At 38.7% G+C, this 20,643-nt stretch overlaps 1 protein-coding gene across 1 annotated transcript; it reads left to right on the top strand.

Moving 5' to 3' along the window:
- The first annotated feature begins 11,976 nt into the window (after positions 1 to 11,976).
- On the top strand, positions 11,977 to 12,777 carry LOC110696767. Its single transcript, XM_021874112.1, has 2 exons — positions 11,977 to 12,236; positions 12,330 to 12,777. The coding sequence occupies exons 1-2, from the start codon at positions 12,000 to 12,002 to the stop codon at positions 12,456 to 12,458; spliced, it is 366 nt and encodes a 121-aa protein (XP_021729804.1). The 5' UTR covers positions 11,977 to 11,999; the 3' UTR covers positions 12,459 to 12,777.
- The last annotated feature ends 7,866 nt before the right edge of the window (positions 12,778 to 20,643 follow it).

Genomic DNA, 20,643 nt, shown 5'->3' with positions numbered 1-20,643 from the left:
CTTGTTCATCATCAACTGCTGCATTTTTCTTAGGTGGGCTAGGGTCATTATGTACACTAGGATTTTTTTTAAGCGATTCAGCAAGTCTTCTAGCAGCAATTACACAGTCAATAGGCTTGTCAACACAACCAATCCAAATAGTAATCTCTTTCCTATCCTTTAATCTATCCAGCATTGACATTAAATCACTGTCAGAAGTAATCTTAACATCTTTCATGTTATAGCAGTAGTGAAAGCTAGGGAATTTAGAAAAGTCATACTTCTTTTTCTTAAACCCTTACTCACACTCAATGATCAAATCTATCCACATGACCTTGTCAATACCTTCTACAAATACTTCAACTACATTACCCATATAGGCAAACTTTAGCATACACTGATCCATTCTACAACATAACAACAACACACATATATTTTAACATCAATCTTTTCCAGAGTACGATTTCATGGAGGTTGAAGGAAGATGAAAGGGTTTGGGATTTTTGGTTGATGACTGTCGAGCATACAGAAGATACACTAGTAGAAAAAATTAAATAGGCACCCCCCTATAACACCGGTTCTTAAAAACCGGTGCCAAATAACACGGGCGGGACCAAAAAAATTTAGAGTTGGCACCGGTTCTAACCCAAATCGGTGCCAAGCATGCAATTAGCACCGGTTCAAACCGGTGGCAACTTGTAAAATTAAAAAAAAAAAAAAAAAGGATGGGGAAGGAGTTGGCACCGGTTCTCCTTAAACCGGTGGCAATTAAGGTAGTTAGCACCAGTTCAAACCGGTGCCATTTAAAAAAATAAAACGCGGGTTTTGCTGGGTTTGTTGCTTCAACTTGGTTCAATTCAACGGCACTTTCTTCATTCCTCATTTTGGCTTCAAAAATTCCTAGACATTTTCGCCCTATTCTCTTCTCCCTCCATCTCCATTGAAAGGTTGTGCGAGCTTTCTCCTCTCCATTGAAGCAGTTAAGCTAAGCGACCTTACTCACATCTTTCATTCAATTCAATTCAATTTTCTGCGTTCCCTCTTCCTAAACCCTTCCTCCATTGAAGCTTCCATTGAAGCTTCTGCCTCCTCACGCACGCAGCCTGTATGGGCTTTGTTCTGCCTCCTCACGCACGCACGCACTCAGTTCTTCTCTTCTGCCTCCCTCCATGCATTATTGAAGCAGCTTCGACCTAGGTAAGTAATAATTCTCCTCCATTCACTTAGTTTCTCCATGTATTGCATTAAAACCATTGTTGGGTTTTATGAGGAATTGGTCTTTAGTTTAATATTTGTAAGTTTCTTGTAATTGCTAGGGTTTGTTAATTGCTACTTAACTACTCCATTAAATGCGCAAGGTTCCCCCTCCATTAAACGCACAAGGCTGCCCCTCCACAAATGTAAGTCCTTTGTAGTTGTTATTGTTGCTGTTTATAAGCTGAGAATTCTATTTAGTACAAGCTGCATTTATCTATAATTTTAAATTTTTATGAGAACTTTATTTATCATCACTAATAAAGTTAAGAATTTTATTTTGTTTATAGGATAATTTAGTATTTTTTATTTTAGAGAAAAAGTTGAGAGGAAGCTAATAATAGTAGTTCATTTATATTAGTAGCTCATCAAATTCTACTAAAAAGCGTATCAAATGAGATAAGTAAGCATTAGATAATTGAGTAAAGCATATGAGAGGAATAGCCAAAGCACACACTAAATAGGTAGGCAGAGAGTTTATAATATAAGGATCTATTGCTGAATTCTTACGCATAAGAGTAGCAAGAAAAAAAGGCATATTTTCGAGGCCGGTGCCAATTATTTTGAGGATTTGGCATCCCTCAAATCCCCAACGGTTATCTCTGTATAATCATATAGTAATTGGAAAAATAAAGGAACATTTTTTTTTATAGGTTACACAATTGATTTTGGATTGATTAGAATTTCTCTAACTTATGAGTTTGATTGTTGAACATTTTGCTTCCTTCATTTAACTTCCCTTGAATATACTTTTCTTTATGAGTTGCTTCTCACTATATTGGGCTTCAGGCTAAGAAATGGGTGTCAAGGGCTTCTAGGGTAAGATCATCAGTTTGGAGAGTGGGCGGAAAGCATCCTGGTATCTTACTCTGACTGCCCTTGTTCTTGCTCACTAATATCATTCTTATCTTTTCCCTTAATCTGGTTTTCTATTTGTATTCTATATAGGCTATATTGAAAAAGATTCAGAGGAATTTTTGGGCGAAGCATTGACCTTGGCATTGACCTTCTATTTGAGAGTGTCGAGACTTTATAGGTACTCAGGTATATATATAACTTTATGTGCTATATATAAGTTCTTGTTTGCACACTTTTGTGGAGATGGTGTATGATATAACTTTAATGCAACTTCTATCATGATGTGTGATTAATCCATTGTTTTTTAATTGATTGCATGTATCATCATATGCCTAGATACCCGTTCAAGGATTTCTCATTAGGAGAAAGTCTTGAATAGTCCCCGGTTGGGACTGTTCTTGAACGTTTACTCTCACTTAGGCGGTGAATGTATGTCCTTTTTTTCGATTTTAAGGAACATCTTGGCTTACCATTTCCTCAATCACCATGTTCTCTGGGTACATATGTGGGTAAGTAATTACCTACGTCGTGTACTTGGAGAACTGGGGGGAAATGCTGCCGGATTTTCCTTAAAATTGGAAACTCGACATACATTCACTAGTGAGAGTAAACGTTCAAGGATGGGTTAGGTTGGAGTGATAAGGACCCTTTGGAAGAATATATGCATTTTTGTATCTATATGAATGTTATATGCATGTTGTGTGTTTGAATTTGATTTACATATATAATAGATGGTAGCAATTATACATGATTCGTAATATGTTGCCATGTTTAGAGACAATTTACTTAATGGAGAAGGATCATGGCTGGATGTATGGTAGACGTGATACATTGGAATTCTTTAATGGGGTTCAAGAGTTTTGCGAGAAGGCTTCATCTTATCAGCGCAGAATGGGTTTCGATTGCCTCTATTGTCCTTGTGTTGATTGTAATAATGTGAAGGTGGTCAATAGTGTTGATATCATTAGAGATCATGTAGTTTGTCGTGGGTTTAGGCTTAAATACCATGTGTGGATTTGGCACGGTGAAGAAGGAGAGTACAGTGGGGATGTTATTAGGAATGATGTGCATGATGATAGAAGCAATGACATTTGTGTGGACGAGGAGTACAAGAATAACGATGTACATATTGTTGATCATGGTGCTGAGGATGGATTTGAGGATGATCATGTGGATGAGGTCGAGGATGAAGGGGTGGATGAGATGATGCGGGTTTTGAAGGTGACGTGTTTGAGTCATTATCGGAGGCTTTTAAAAGCTTTTGTATCTTGGGTGCAAAAAATACTCCAAACTATCAGCCGTGCTAACACTTTTTAACATTAAGTCGAAGCATGGGTGGACGGACAGTAGTTTTACTTCTTTGTTGACCGCGTTAAGTGAGATGTTGCCCGACGGGAATGAAATTCCTAAGTCTTACTATTACGCAAAGAAGCTCATGTGTCCATTTGGTTTGGAGTATAAGAAGATATATGCATGTCCTAATGATTGTATTCTTTATCGAAATGAATATGAAAAATTGGAGGAGTGTCCACGATGTAAGAAGTCGCGCTACAAGCGCATGAGTTGCAATGCTGGTACGAAGGGACCGCCTGCTAAGGTGTTGTGGTATCTTCCCATTATTCCAAGGTTTAAGCGTCTGTTCTCTTTACCACAAGACGCTAAAAACTTGAGGTGGCATGCAGAGGGAAGAAAGAAAAACAGAATGCTGAAGCACCCAGCCGACTCCCCGCAATTAGAGGTGTCCACCGTGCGAGTCGTGCGAGCTGGGTTAGGGTTAGGTGGGTCGCGGGTTGGGGTTTCATGACACACGGCACGACACACGTAGGGTAGGGTGGGCCGGGTCGTGGGTTGGGTCGGAGAAGTTGGACACACCAGGGTTAGGTTCGTGGGTTAGACGAGTCGTGGGTGGGTCGAGCTGGGTTTGTGGGTTAGACGGATCGTGGGTGGGTCGAGCTGGGTTTGTGGGTTAGACGGGTCATGGGTGGGTCGAGCTAGGTTCGTGGGTTAGACAGGTCAAGGTGGGTTAGTGAGTTAGGGTGGGTCGAAGGGTGGGTTAGTGGGTTAGGGTCGGGTGGGTTTGTGGGTTAGGTGGGTTAGGGTCGGGTGGGTTAGTGGGTTAGGGTCGGGTGGGTTTGTGGGTTAGGTGGGTTAGGGTCGGGTGGGTTTGTGGGTTAGGGTCGGGTGGGTTCGTGGGTTAGGGTCGGGTGGGTTGTGTGGTGTTTTAATTTTTACAAAATTAACAATTTGATGGCTTGCTCTTAATTAAGATGCCTACGTATCCTTATATTATAAAATAAGGAATCAAAGCCAGCGTAGTTCTTATATTGTACTTCTTTTGAAATTTGGGGGGGGGGGCTTGGACCTATCTTTAGAAAACTAAAATTTAATTTTGCAATTAAATTGTAATTTTCGAAAAATAAGTTGCCTACGTATCCCGAAAGAATCAAAGCCCACGTAGTTCTTAGCGTACCTGATTTAGACTTTTCTAGCCACCCATGTTTGTTGCATCATCATCCCCGGAAGCTGCATCATCCGTTGACGACTCCAATATCATCACAGGATCATCTTCATCGTCTTCGTCTTCCTTTAAACCTTGAGTTCTTCTTTCAGCTTGATCCCAATCTTTCTTACAAACACAAATTTGAATGCTTTCCGGAGTTAAGCGAGATCTTTTTTCATCTAACACTCTTCTACCTGCACTAAAAGCAGACTCGGAAGCAACAGATGAAGCGGGAACTGCAAGTATATCTTTTGCAATTCTCGCCAATATAGGAAAACTTTTTTTATGTTCTTGCCACCATTTTATAATTTGAAAGTTGTTGTTGGTCTCATGTTGATATGACAAATAATCATTAATAGCAAGTGTTGAAGAAGATGATGATGAGAATGATGTAGATGCTTTGTGTTTTTTTTTCATAACTTTATCAAGAAAACCAAATCTAGAATCGGAAGTGCTAGTAGTAGTTGGTGTTGCCAAATCAAAACCATAAATAGATGCATAATGATCATAAAGGTCTCCCAAAACAGATTTGCATTTGTTAATATATTCACTAACATCATAATCGATACTTAAACTTGTATAATAAAATTCTAAAAGATTTTCCAAACCTTCAGCTTTGACACCGGGGTCAAGAATAGCAGCAATTCCATAAATGATTGGAAATTCACTAAAATAAGTATGCCACTTACGTTTCATGCTATCAAGAACGGGACGAAGTCCATCAATCTTCATATGCTCTTCGATGGTGTGAACAACTTTAACACACTCAATTATGACTAAATGAACGTTAGGCTCATAAATATAAGAGAAAATATTAGTTGCACTATCAAAAGCATTTAAAACATCACGAACAAAAGAAGCATTAGTCCAATGACTTTCGGTTATTAACTCAGTAGGATCAACACGAGTCTCATTGTAAAGTTGGGTCAAAATATCACGATACTTTATAGCATCACTCAACAACTTGAAAGTAGAATTCCAACGGGTAGGGGTATCAATAGACCATTGTCTTTTCTTAAGACCTCTCTCTTTACACATAGCTATGTACTTTCTTCTAACTGACTGAGTAATCCTAATCCATTTTATAACTGTTCTAATTGGGTTTAGCAATGGTTGCAACTCAGCGAGACCCTCTTGAACAGACAAATTCAAAATATGAGCACAACATCTAACATGCAAGAGACTACCACCCAACAACAAATTCAACTCGGAGTCATTTTTCAAATAGTCAATACACTTTGTGTTTGCAGTTGCATTATCAAGAGACAAAGAAAAAACTTTATTATTCAAGTGAAATTCTTTTAAACAATCCAAAATACGAACTTTGATGTTAAAACCGGTATGCCTTTCTTCCATAGCTTGAAAACATAGTATACGTTTTTGAATAAACCAATCATCATCCACCCAATGAGCAGTAATGCAAAGAAAAGGTTCGCCAAAACTAGAAGTCCATGTATCACTTGTAAAACTAACACGACCATCAAAAGTACGAAATAATTCAATCAAACCACTCCTATACTTATAATAAGAAGTTTGTGTATAACGTCTTAGGGTATTTCGGGGGACACGAGTAAATGCAGGTTGTAATGCAACTTTATTAAAATGCTCAACGTTTGCATTTTCACCGTAACTAAAAGGGTATTCATTAGCAATAACTAAAGTACTCATTTCATCAATCATTCTATCTTTATTATAAATGAAAGGTGTACCTCCGCCGGGTTGGTTCATGTATCCACCCAATTGTGTTTGGACGCCACCCCCCGAAGGACGGGGGCCATTTTCGAACAAGTCGTGTTTATTTTGCAAATGCCGACTCAAGGTTCCGGTTCCATCTCCCGTTTTCCAATTATATGACTTGACATTTGCACCTAGCGCCTTGCAAACTAGGCATGTACACGTGAACCTCTTTGGTTGACCAGGTTGCCATCCCGGGGGTGTGACCTCAACTCGTTCAAAATGTTTCCACACCCAAGAAAAATGTGCTCGACCTCTACTTTCACCGCCACCACCTTTCATAAATCAAATTATTAAAATTAATTTTTAAATGCTATTCATGAAAATAAGCTTTTAAATTTTAAATATTTTAATTATACTTATTTAAACGCATTTTTCATGGTAATTAACTAATTGTAAATCATAGAAAATTGGAAACTAAACTAACTTTATAATCATTAATAATAGTTTTTTTAAATATTCATAACAATAAAAATTTAATTAGAAATTACCTTGAGATGAAGGTTGAGATGTTGGTTACGATGGAGGTGGCATAGTTGAACTTGATGATTGGTGGGACTCGTGGGAGAAATGTTGTGGTGGAGACGTTTGAATATTTTGCCTATCTCCTAAACCATAATCTCCATATTCATTGACAAATTGGTTTAAATTTTCCGTATTAATTTCATACGAAAAATTTGCACCACCACTCCTTTGGCTACCACTTCGACCACCACTTTGACTCCTTCCCATTCCTCCTCTTGAGCTCATTTTTTTTTTGTATGATTACTAATTATAATATGGAGAAGAACTTTTTTTTTTTAGAATCTTAAGAATACTAATAATAATATTAAGGAGATTTTTTTTAACAAAAATACAACTCTATATAACACTTGAGAATTTGAGAACAATAAGAATTTTTAAGTAAGAGAGAAAGAAAGCTTGAATTTGTGTGGAAATTTGAGTGAAATGGAATTGGTATTTATAGGAAAAATAGAATGGATGATCATACACTTAAAAAACTAGCCGTTAGATACAAAAAACTAGCCGTTAGATACAAAAAACTAGCCGTTTTTTTTTAAAAATGGATGTTAGGCCGTGCGGGCCGTGCGGGTCGTGCGAATTGTGCGGGCTGTGCGGGCCGTGCGGGTTGTGCGGGCCGTGCGGGTTGTGCCGGCCGTGCGGGTTGGGTGGGTCATGCGTGCGGGTTGGGTGGGTCATGCGTGCGGGTTAGGTGGGTTGGCTCGTGCGGGTTGGGTGGGTCATTCGTGCGGGTGGGCCGTGCGGGCTGGGTTGTGCCAGGTGGGTCGGGTTAGGTGGGTTCACGGGCTAGGTGTGTCGAATTAAATGAGTCAAAACGGGTTGTGCGATTTGGGTCGAATCAAACGGGTTAAACTGAGCTGGGTTGAAATGGGTTGTGTCGAAAATTTTGGACCCACGACACAACCCGGATTAAATCCGAGCTGTGCCGGGCTGTGCCGGATTGAAACCGGGTCGGACCCACGTGACCCACCAGCTGTGCGAGTTAGGGTGGGCTGGGTCCAACCCGGCCCACTGGCCACCTCTACCCGCAATGGAAGAACATTGATATGAAGTTTGGGGAATTTGGTGATGAAGTCAGAAATTTAAGGCTTGGTTTGTGCACGGACGGGATGAATCCATTTGGCACTCTTAGTACCCAGCACAACACATGGCCAGTACTTTTAGTGATCTACAATTTTCCTCCTTGGTTGTGCATGAAACGGAAATACATAAGGCTTTCACTTTTGATATCGGGGCCAAGGCAACCAGGAAACGACATAGATGTTTATCTTGCGCCACTTGTTGATGATTTGAGAAAGATGTGGGACGAAGGTATTTCCGTGTTTGATGCTCATAAGAATGAGATGTTCACATTGCGTGCAGCTCTTATGTGGATCGTTAATGATTTTCCTGCATATGGCAACTTGCCTGGGTATAAGAACAAAGGGAAAAAAGCATGCCTCATTTGTATTGATGATACGCTAAGCAGACGCCTTGATCATTCTCACAAAGAGGTGTATTTGCGGACCAGAAGGTTTCTCAGGCGCGATCACCCGTACCGTAGGCAGAAAAAGGCTTTTGATGGGACAGCGGAAGAGGGGACTGCGCCTAGGCCATTGACTAGTGAGGAGGTTTACGCTCGAGTTAAGGGTGTACGAACAGTCTTTGGGAAATCAGAAAAAGTGGCGGAGTCAACTGCTCTCTTTAAAAAGAATCAATCTTTTGGTTGCTCCCGTACTGAAAAGAACATGGCGTTAGGCACTGTCTTGATGTAATGCATATAGAGAAGAATGTGTGTGATGCTCTTGTGGGAACGCTGATGAATATTCAAAGCAAGACAAAGGACGGAAAGGGTGCACGGGACGATTTGAAAAAGATGGGGGTGCGTCCAGAATTGTGGGTTCATCAAAGGGTTAGTAAGGGAAAGGAACAAGAAAAGGAAAATGAATTGAGTTCGAAAACAGGAAAGGGGAAGAGCAAGGGAAGGGAAGGGGAAAGGCCACGGATGCGTCAAAGAAGAAAAATGAGGGAAAAGCCAAGGAGGGCAAGGCCTATTTACCTCCGGCTTGCTACACATTGTCAAGGGTAGAAAAACAGATGTTTTGTGCATGTCTGTATGGCATTAAGGTTCCATCAGGGTACGCATCTAACATGAAGAGATTTGTATCCTTAAATGGAGAATTGAAGCTGACAAGTATGAAATCCCATGATTGTCATGTTCTGATGCAAGTTTTCCTACCAATTGCAATACGTGGTATTTTACCAAAGCACGTGAGGGAAGCTATTACAAGCCTCTGTTCATTTTTCAATACAATATGCAGCAAAGTGCTTGATCCTTTTACACTTGATGCTTTACAGGCGGATGTGGTTGTGACTTTATGCAAATTTGAGATGTACTTCCCACCCTCGTTTTTCAACAATTTGGTGCATTTGATTCTTCATTTGGTGCGTGAGATTAAGTTGTGCGGTCCAGTGTTCATGCGGTGGTGCTATCCTTTTGAAAGACATATGGGTACATTAGAAGATAAAGTGAGGAATCGGGCTCACCCGAAAGGAAGTATGATTCAAGGGACCGTGGTTGAGGAGGTCGGTAATTTTGTGGCCGACTATATAGCCGTTGCTAAACCTATTGGTATTCCTACTTCTCGACACGAAGGGAGACTTGATGGTCATGGCACAATTGGGTCGAAATGAATGTCACCTGATCGAGATAACTTCTTACAAGCGCACCTATATGTGTTGCACCATGTTGCAGATGTTCACCCATATTTAGACGAGCACATGGCTAGTTTGCGTGATGAATTTCTATCGAAAGGTGAACGGGCACTGATGCAGTTGCATAATAAGAAGTTTGTGAGTTGGTTTCGTGATCGAGTGATGGGTGGAAAGTATGAGAGTGTCACAGATACAGTAAGGTGTCTTGCTTATGGTCCTAGGGATGACGTTCGCTCATTTGAGGGATATGACATAAATGGGTACACATTTTGGACTGAGCGTCAGGATTTGAAATCATCCTTGACCCAAAACAGTGGTGTAACGCTTGTGGCATCGTCAAGGGAGTTTGCAAGTGCTAAGGATAAATCACATGTTGATGCAGAGTTGTCATACTACGGTCGAATTCAAGAAATATGGGAGCTTGATTATTGTGACTTCACGATTGCTCTTTTCCGGTGTAAGTGGGTTGATAATATCAGGCATAACGTCAAACATGATGACTTTACTCTTGTAGATCTTGGCCACCTGAATGATAATGCTGAACCATTCATCCTTGCATCTCAAGCCAAGCAAGTGTTTTACGTAAGTGACCCAGCCGACTCAAAATGGTCTATTGTGCTAGGCGACAAAAGAAGAATCCTTGGTGTTGGAGATGTCGAGGATGAGGAAGAATATGATGCGTTTGATGACTCGACACCTTTCACTGTTCCTAGACCTATTGTACCAAATGAGATAGACGACCAAGCCAATTACATGCGATCAGACCACGACGAAGGAATATTAGATTGAGGTACTATTTTTTGTTAGTTTGAAATTGTAGGCGTCGAAAGTATTATTAAATCACATTTTTAGGTGAAAATGAATGAAATTGTTAACTTACTTGCCCATTTTTCGTATTTTCTTTTAAATGAATGAAGTAACTTAGTTCCGCATTTTCTATGTTAATTTGTATTATAATTCAGCAATTTATATTTGATTATAAGTTTACCTTACAAATTTATTTATATTACAACTGATAACGTGTTATGTTTGTAATGACTGGTTTTACATCTCATGGCGGATGATCACTACCGTATTGGAGTGAAGGATGTAGAGGATGATGATGATGATTCATCTCGGGATGGGAACGAGTTGTATGATGTGAACAAGGAGCCTGATTTGGGTGAGGCAGAAGATCAGGCTCAAGATGTTTTGGATCGTATGCTTGATGAGTTTGAAATTGCAGCTGAACAAGCGACTCCTATCGAAAATGCAATGTCTGAGTCGTTTGATGAGAATCCTAGTGGAGGGGGGGTAAAGGCACCAGCGAATAAAAAGCTGAGGGGTCCGACGACAAGCTTCAAGAAACCTGTCGGTCCAATGGTCCTGGAGTATGACAGGGTAGGCCAACCTACAGGAAAATGGCGTCGTCAGTATGCTGTTCAAGTTGGGATTTGTGCGCGCAAAATTCCCATTACTCTTCGTTTGAGCGAAGTACCTACAGGCTTGATTGACACGTTTTGGAATGATACTAGGGCAAGTGTTTTTTTTTCACATTTACAAATTCCTTCAATTTATTGTTATTAAATGGGTAAACTAATAATGACTGTTATTTATGCTTGCAGAGTCTATTTAACATTCCAAATGAGTACGCCAAGCGAAGGGTGTTTGAATCCATACTTGCGGCAAGATTCAGAGGCTTCAAGAACCACCTTAGTTCGTCGGTTTATCACAGAGAAACTTGTGAGAAAACCAAAGAACAAGAAAGGAGGTGGCAATGATGATGAAGTCATCGATGAAGAGAAACTCCCATGGCAAATATGGCCTAGCGTATCAAAGGAAGATTGGGATGCTTTCGTTCTTCAAAAAAGAAAAAAAGAAGCAATTGTAAGTTCAAGTAACTCTGATGACAATTGTATAATATATTTAATATTTTGGTAGTTTTGAAACTAATATGTCTAATTATGTAGGAAATAAGGGAGCAGAATTCCAAGAATGCATTGCAGAAGCAATACTACCATCGTATGGGGTGTATGATGTTTGATGAATGGAGGGAGACGTGGGTGAGTGAGGGAGTATACCCCACTGCGCTTCTAAGGTCCTCCACAGTGCCCTCTGACTCCACGACCAGTACTTTGGTGAGTCGTGCCGGAGATTTCTTTTGTTCTTTGCATTCTCGTGACAAGAAAACCGGAAAATGGTCCATCAAGGCTCCGAAAACGAAAGAAATGGCAGATAAACTTGTAAGCAACTATGACTTGTGAACTGCATGAATCTTTTGCATATATATCACTTCACATAAACACTAACTTGATGTTGCCTTTTTGTTTTTGCTACAGCTTGAGTACACTGAAGAGCTTGTTGAAGGCAAGCTCGTCCCAACAGTGGAGAAGGACCCTTTCACCTTGGCTTTAGGAAAGCCCTACCATCCAGGACGCGTATTGGGTGCGGGGGGAGCTTGCTAGGATGGGAGAAGGTGATGGGTCCGGAATATACCAAATCAGGGAGATCCCGGGCAAGTGTGAACTCACCGGTCAACTTGGATGCCACGGTGGCATCAATTAAGGAACAAGTGCGCAACGAGATGCGAGAAGAGTTCAATGCATGGGAAAAGCAAATGAACTTGCCGAGCTTGCCTTTCTCCTCGGCTACACCGGTCGACTCTTCTAGTCACCCACGAAAACAAGGAGAAGATGAGATACATGCAGACGAGGAGGTACATGATCAAGTGGTTTCTAATGTATAAGTTTTGACTTTTTTGAGTTACGTGGGTTCTAATTAGCCTTGCACTATCAATACACTGTTGCAGGTTAGTAATCCTGCACATGCGTACTTGAGGGAGCTTGAAAATCCAACACCTCATGACTTTTCAGTTATACAGGTGAGTTGCTTAGTTATTTCTTTCGATGGTGATATTGGTTCTTTGATTCTGCTGTGAATTTGTGAAGTTTGTTGTGTTGTTTCTTTATATTGGATGAAGTTTGCGGTTTTATGTGCTGTAAATGTTCTTCGTTTCTTCGTTTGTTTCGTGTTTCTTCGTTCCTGTAAAGACTAGTTTCTGTGTTGTTTCTGTGCTATTGTTGTCGTGTTTCTATGCTGTTTCTGTCATGCTTTTTCTGTGCTTGTTGCCTGCCTGTTTCTGTGCTTGCTGCCTGCCTGCTTTCATGGTTGATCTAATGTTGTCGTCTGCCTGCTGTGCTGCCTGTTGTAATGTTGTGAGTTGTGCTGTGAGCGTGCTGTGTTGCTGCTGTTTCTGTGGTGTGAGTTGTGTCTACTGTTTTTGTGGAGCTGTGAGCTGTGTTGCCTGCTGTGAGTTGTGCTGTTTCTGTGCTGTGTTGCTGCTGTTTTTGTGTCTATGAGCTGTGTCTGTCCTGTGAGCTGTGAGCTGTGTCTGTGCTGTGAGCCATGTCTGTGCTGTGAGCTGTGTCTGCCTGCTCCCTGCTGTGAGCTGTGCTGTGAGCTCACTGCTCCTGTGCTGTGCTGCCTGTGAGCTGTGCTGACTGCCTGATGAACTGTGTTGCCTGCCCGTGAGCTGTGCAGCTGTTGCTGTTGTTATGTTTTTCATGCCTGTTTTGCTCTTCCCTTTTTTTTTGTTTTACTTGTTTCTTACAAGTGATATTCCAAATTGGTGCAGGAAGAGATCCGTTGTGAAATTCTTCACCCGGGCGAATCGCTTAGTGGAGCTTTGAATGTCGTTGCATATGGTAGTGCACAACCGGCCGAACAAGGTACGGTCCATTTGCGACCGCTTCGACCTTAGCATTATTTGGTCGGGATCCATTCTGTGGTTGCCGGGTTCGAGGACATCCTAATACTTGTGCCCGTAGAGGAGGATGAGTTTACTACACTTTGGGCGGCAAAAGGTAGTTTTGTGCAATGGCCATGTGCTTGGATACGGTTGGTGAACTAGGTAATTAAGATTTAAAGTTCATGCTTTACTCTATACCCGATTTTCATCCCAAGAGTTGGATGAAATTATTTTCTAACCATTTGTGTGATTTGTCTTATTAGCCATCGAGGAAAAGCCAAACTCCAAAGAAGAGGGTGGAGGGGCCAAAAAGCATTGATCAACCGATGCCAAAGAAGAGGAGTGAACATGGCTCGGTGAGTGGAAAAGCGTCGAACAAGAGCTCTTCACGAGGTTCAGCTATGCAAGCTACTCCACTAGTTGAAGACACGGTGCTTCAATCGCTCTCTAAGGAGTTAACTTATCTGCACAACCGTGTTTGCGTGTTGCCTAGTGACAGCCCCATTCAAGTTCCACTACCTAAGGAAATGTTCCACTACGATGATGATGCAATGGCATGGCTATTCAAAGAAGATGTGAAGGAATTTCTAAGTGGTGCAATGCTTAACATTTCCCTCATTCAAATATGCATCAGGTAATTCAACTAGTACTCAATTTATGTTATTCAGTTTAGTCGTGATTGTCGGTTGGTTTTCGATTAACATTCTATTATCATGCATGCAGAGCACTCCAGGAGCACTTATGGGAGCTTGGTTCTCCATGTCAAATTGGGTGGTTATGCCCTGAGAAGATCTCCACTGCTAGAATCTTAGGCAACCACGCTGACGTGTTGTACTATGTTGAACGGGGTATCAAGGAATCAGTGCGTGCGGGAGACATGTTTATATTTGCCCCATATTATGAGGATCGGAGTACGTCAGATTATGCTTGTCAAATTCATTTGTTTTCCCAGTTTATATGTTGTACTTGCCTAATTATTGATTTGTTTGTCTCGTGTGAATGTATGTACGTAGTTATCATTGGACCCTACTGGTGATTTGTGTTTCCAGTAACACAATCTTCTTCTTTGATTCCGCTCGGTTACCTCAACCAAGAAAGTGCCTCGTGAAGTCCATACTGCAAAAGTAAATATACATAGCTTCAATTCTTATTATTGATTATCATAACCTAACTCATATATATTAATTATACTAATCGAATTTGAACTTACTTTTCTATGTAGTGTTATGAAGAAGATAAATTCTCGAGCTCCTCGAGGTCCTACATGGAAATCACAGATAGTAATGCCACATGATATTGTGATTTTCGTAATATACAATGCGTAAGATGTTGCTAATTTGCTATGTATGTTTGATTCATGTACTTTGTTCCTCATGCTAGTGCGCACAACAAGATAACGGAGTTGATTGTGGCCTATACGTGATGAGATTCATGTTTGACATAGTGAGTCATTGTACAGACACACAACAGCTTGAAGAGGTATGCCAGTTTGGTTGAAATTGCGTTCCAAAACGCCTTAATTGCTCTTTTCTTGTAATTTCAAGCCTTAGTCACCAATAACTAAGTGATAAAGACATGTTATAACTAATTATGAGTTCACTAGACAAGAAATGTAGGAAATAGGCATGCTAGTAGTCAAAATGGCCTTACTCGGGCCATTTTGGTTGAAATTGCGTTCCAAAACCCCTTAATTGCACTTTCTTGTAATTTCAAGCCTTAGTCACCAATAACTAAGAGATAAAGACATGCTATGACTAATTATGAGTTCACTTGACAAGAAATGTAGGAAATAGGCATCCTAGTAGTCAAAATGGCCTTACTCGGACCATTTTGGTTGAAAAAGCGTTCTAAAACCCCTTAATTGCTATTTTCTTGTAATTTCAAGCCTTGGCAACCTATAAATAAGTGATAATGACATGTTATGACTATTTATGAGTTCACTTGACAAGAAATGTAGGAAATAGGCATCCTAGTAGTCAAAATGGCCTTACTCGGGCCATTTTGGTTGAAATTGCGTTCCAAAACGCCTTAATTGCTCTTTTCTTGTAATTTCAAGCTTTAGTCACCAATAAATAAGTGATAAAGACATGTTATGACTAATTATGAGTTCACTTGACAAGAAATGTAGGAAATAGGCATCCTAGTAGTCAAAATGGCCTTACTCGGGCCATTTTGGTTGAAATTGCGTTCCAAAACGCCTTAATTGCTCTTTTCTTGTAATTTCAAGCTTTAGTCACCAATAAATAAGTGATAAAGACATGTTATGACTAATTATGAGTTCACTTGACAAGAAATGTAGGAAATAGGCATCCTAGTAGTCAAAATGGCCTTACTCGGGCCATTTTGGTTGAAAAAGCGTTCTAAAATCCCTTAATTGCTATTTTCTTGTAATTTCAAGCCTTAGTCACCAATAACTAAGTGATAAAGACATTTTATGACTAATTATGAGTTCACTAGACAAGAAATGTAGGAAATAGGCATCCTAGTAGTCAAAATGGCCTTACTCGGACCATTTTGGTTGAAAAAGCGTTCTAAAACCCCTTAATTGCTATTTTCTTGTAATTTCAAGCCTTGGCCACCTATAAATAAGTGATAAAGACATGTTATGACTATTTATGAGTTCACTTGACAAGAAATGTAGGAAATAGGCATCCTAGTAGTCAAAATGGCCTTACTCGGGCCATTTTGGTTGAAAAAGCGTTCTAAAACCCCTTAATTGCTATTTTCTTGTAATTTCAAGCTTGGCCACCTATAAATAAGTGATAAAGACATGTTATGACTATTTATGAGTTCACTTGACAAGAAATGTAGGAAATAGGCATCCTAGTAGTCAAAATGGCCTTACTCGGGCCAATTTGGTTGAAAAAGCGTTCTAAAACCCCTTAATTGCTATTTTCTTGTAATTTCAAGCCTTGGCCACCTATAAATAAGTGATAATGACATGTTATGACTATTTATGAGTTCACTTGACAAGAAATGTAGGAAATAGACATCCTAGTAGTCAAAATGGCCTTACTCGGGCCAATTTGGTTGAAAAAGCGTTCTAAAACCCCTTAATTGCTATTTTCTTGTAATTTCAAGCCTTGGCCACCTATAAATAAGTGATAATGACATGTTATGACTATTTATGAGTTCACTTGACAAGAAATGTAGGAAATAGACATCTTAGTAGTCAAAATGGCCTTACTCGGGCCATTTTGGTTGAAAAAGCGTTCTAAAACCCCTTAATTGCTATTTTCTTGTAATTTCAAGCCTTGGCCACCTATAAATAAGTGATAAAGACATGTTATGACTATTTATGAGTTCACTCCTACTAACTTAAGTTTTGTGTATGTATTCTAAGTTTTGCAAGGGACAAACGGGAAATCCGTTCACGAGCGAGGAACTCAATGTAATTCGAGACATGTTGGCGGCCTACATCACATTTAATTTTTAAATATCTTTTGTTTATGTTTTAACTAGCTTAGTGTACTACATTATTACTAATTAATTATGTTTATTTGTAGTTATGACACATTTTTTCTAATTAATATCATATTTTGGAATTGTTATCAATATCTATGTCCTTGTTATTATTTTCAATTATTATTATTATTAATATATTAATAATAATAATTATTATTAATATTATAATAATAATAATTATTATGAATATTATAATAATAATAATTATTAGTAATATTAATACTATAATAATAATAATAATAATTATTATTAAAATTAATAATAATAATAATTATTATTATTAACATTAATAATAATAATAATAATAATTATTATTATTATTAATTATCGGTATTATGTACATGATCTCATTATTATTATATTTATTAGTATTAATATTAATATATATTATTGCCGAAAAAAAAAGTCAAAGGCACTGGTTCATGCTTAAAACCGGTGCCTATTACATTGAATTTAATAAAAATAAACTGGCGCCATTAAAGTTGGCACCGGTCATTTGGCACCGGTGCCAACTAAGGCAATTTGTATTATTAATATATTAGTTGGCACCGGTTAACCGGTGCCAAATTTATGAGGATTTGACATTCCTCAAATCCCCAACGGTTCAAAACTGGTGCCTTAGGGGGGGGTTTGAACCAGTGCCAAATTAGGATTTTCGTCTAGTGATACAAAGTGCCCATTAATGAAAGGAGGTGGGAATTAATTAATTCAGGGGTAGGTTAGTCTTTTTATGTAATGTGGTAAAAACTTGAACCATTTTGTTTTTGGTTAGCCCATTTAATGACAATTAGGCCACTGAAATCAATTATGTTAAACCACAATGTCACTACAGAGAGTCCAAAAAAAGTTCGTCTTCCATGTAGAATTTGATAGTGTTATACGACATATCAGTTTTGGGATTTAGGTGTATATATATAGATTAGAAAACTTAGGTTGAGTTGCTCTAGAATATTCAAAAGATAAGACCCAATTCAAATTGAGTTTGATGTAACTTCCTATCAAAAGGATCAGCTTCAATATATATATATTTTTTTTTTCAGTTTTCAAAATCAGTTTTTGTAAATTATCCAAATTCAGTTTTTTTTTAATAAATCCGAAAATAAAAATAATAATTATTAAAATTTTTACTATAACATATAAATTTGAAGATAATTATAAATTTAAAAGTTTATCCTAGAAAAATCATTGATTAAATATACTCAAAAATTTAGGGTACAGTATCACCCTTGGAAGTAGCTCGTACCTGTCTAAAACGGTTCTTTTGTCTATGGAAAAGAACGTTCGATTTCAGGGTCATATGGAATGTAACCTGATCTAAAACTCCTGGGCATAAACACAGAACTAAACAAACAAGTATGAGAAACTGTCCCAAAGAACTTGCGTTCTTTGAGACGAAAGAAAATAATCTAGACTACAGAAATAATCAGGAATAAAAATAAAATCATTTCCCTGGCAACGGCGCCAAAGTTTGATAGGCTAAAGTCGTATCACCTAATCAAAAGTAATTCTTAAAACCACTATTTAAATTAGATAGGGAAGTAGGGTCGAATCCATAGGGAAACAAGTCTTCCTATTCCTAAATAATTAATATAATCTAGATTATCAAGTATCAAGTAAGAATTGTGAGAATTATACTACAGACTATAATTAAACTAATGGAATAATCAATAACAAAAAGCCTAGGGTATAGGTTCACCAATAAATAGTATTCCAGGGTAAAACACAACAATTAATCATCAATGCATTAATTAATCAGATCATAAAGGGCTTTCGCTACGTATTACGATCACAGAATTAATCTACCGGTATTAAATCGCATATCTCGAATCTTGACTTAACCATTTATAAATTAACCTGCCTATTGAAACTAAGCCTAAACATCAATTCTCATCTCTCGAATCTCGAATCAATATTGCGTAACTCATACAATTAAACCAGCGCTAATCTAATTGCATAGCATTAAATCAATCAATAGGAAATCAACCAAAGCATTAACAATCAACAATAATAAATTACCCCTTCATATTATTTATAAATCCCCACAACCCTAGAAATAAACTACTCATGCATAATTAAAACTAAACTAACCAAAGCAATTAAACAAAGCATAATAGATCAAAGCAATTAAATTATCGAAAATAAAAGGGGAAGAAATCATTACCAAAGTAAACGGAAATAATGAATTGTGTAAAAAACCTCAAGGTGTAGAGAGAAAATAAGAGTATTAACTAGAGCCTAAAACTAAAAACTAAGAATAACTAACTGAGAAGAGGTATTCAATCCCGCTTAACAAAGCGTATTTATACTTAAGCTAGGAAACCTAAGCTAAAACAAAGATTAAAAATCGCTAAACAATCTCAGAAACACGCGCCCGATCAGGCAGAACTTCGCCCGGCCGGGCCCGCCTTCGGGCGAAGAAGTTCTCCTCTTCTATATGCCTCGCCCGGCCGGGCGCGCCTCAGGGCGAGGGCCAACCCGGTCGGGCGAGCTCTCGGGCATCATGGACCTCTCAATTGGGCTCTTAACTAGCCCAATCCTAATTTCCTCTTTGGGTCTTTAAGACTCGGTCCAATGTCTCGAACTCTTCTTCTTCTTCACCGAGCCCTTAATCACCGGTTTGATTGCTCCAACACGTTCTTGGGCTATGGAATATGGTCATAATAATACGATCCTACTCCAATGCTCGTAGTGGCTCAAATAAGTCCGGGAAAGTGTTTCAAATCTGCAATTTCCTATAAAACAATACCAAATCTACGAAAACACTAGAAAACACATATTAGTGATAAAAATAGCCCCACAGAGCTCAAATAATCACAAATATGACCAAGGGACGGGGGATAAAAATATATATAAAATAGACTCATCAATGAGCACCATCCGGAAGTCCTACGAGGCATGGAGATATAGAGTGCACATCCATCAAGCAAGAGTCGTCACCGGTAACATGATGAGAGGCGTCGGTGTCGACTATCCAAGACAAGGAAAAATACTCACCAGTACCATGTTAGGAATTAATTTTTCCGTAATTGTATTAGAATATGAATAGGTATATATCAACCTAAAAGAGATTAGGGCTCTATAACATTGGCCCACAAGTTATACATTATATGCGGACCTAACAGAGGAGAATTTTAGTTAATTAGGCTATTGTCTAATCGTGCTCTTGATAATTCTGACTCTCAAATTTTTGACATTTGGAGTCGAAAACTTTTGGGATATGGATTGCATCTCAGGGTCATTTAATGTAGTTTTGGAACCATATGTGATCGTTGGTCGGTTACATAAAGGCTTATGGTGGTCTTGAATTATTTAAGGGTGCATAAACGTCTAAATCGATAGTGTAAGGGCAAAAGAGATAGTTTCAACCACCCAAATGGACTTATGGGGTGTTGTGGGATCCATAGGAAGCACCTCGACATTTTTCCTTTACCAATCCAAAAAAAGTTGATAATTGTTGAAAATTATCTAAAATTGAAGGCTAATTCATGCTTTTAGACCAATTTCGAAGGTTTCCATATCTAGCATTGAAAACTTTTGTGATTGGGGGGATACATCTTGGGGTTACATGATATTGTTTTGAAATGAAACAATACATGACCAATAGTCAGTCACATAAACACTTTTGTGGCCTTGAGCTAATTAAGGGTGGCGTGTATTTAAACAACTAAATTGACGATTCAAAGGCTAGGAGATGATTCCAACTACCCAATATGGACTCTGGAAGTGTCGTGGGGTCCATGGAAAACACCTCAACATGTTTCATTTTCAAGTTCGAAAAAGTCAAAAATTGTCCTAAACTAAAGGCCTAATTCAAATTTTTGGACCAATTTAGAAAATATTGGGACCTATGTCAAAAACTTTTGGGATGATAAGAAATACATTTGAGGTTTGCAACTATATGTGACAACTA

The sequence above is a fragment of the Chenopodium quinoa genome, unplaced genomic scaffold (assembly GCF_001683475.1).
Source record: "Chenopodium quinoa cultivar QQ74 unplaced genomic scaffold, ASM168347v1, whole genome shotgun sequence".
Taxonomy (NCBI): Eukaryota; Viridiplantae; Streptophyta; class Magnoliopsida; order Caryophyllales; family Amaranthaceae; genus Chenopodium; species Chenopodium quinoa.
Note: the sequence above shows the minus strand (reverse complement) of the source record. Positions and strands in the feature narration are given on the sequence as shown.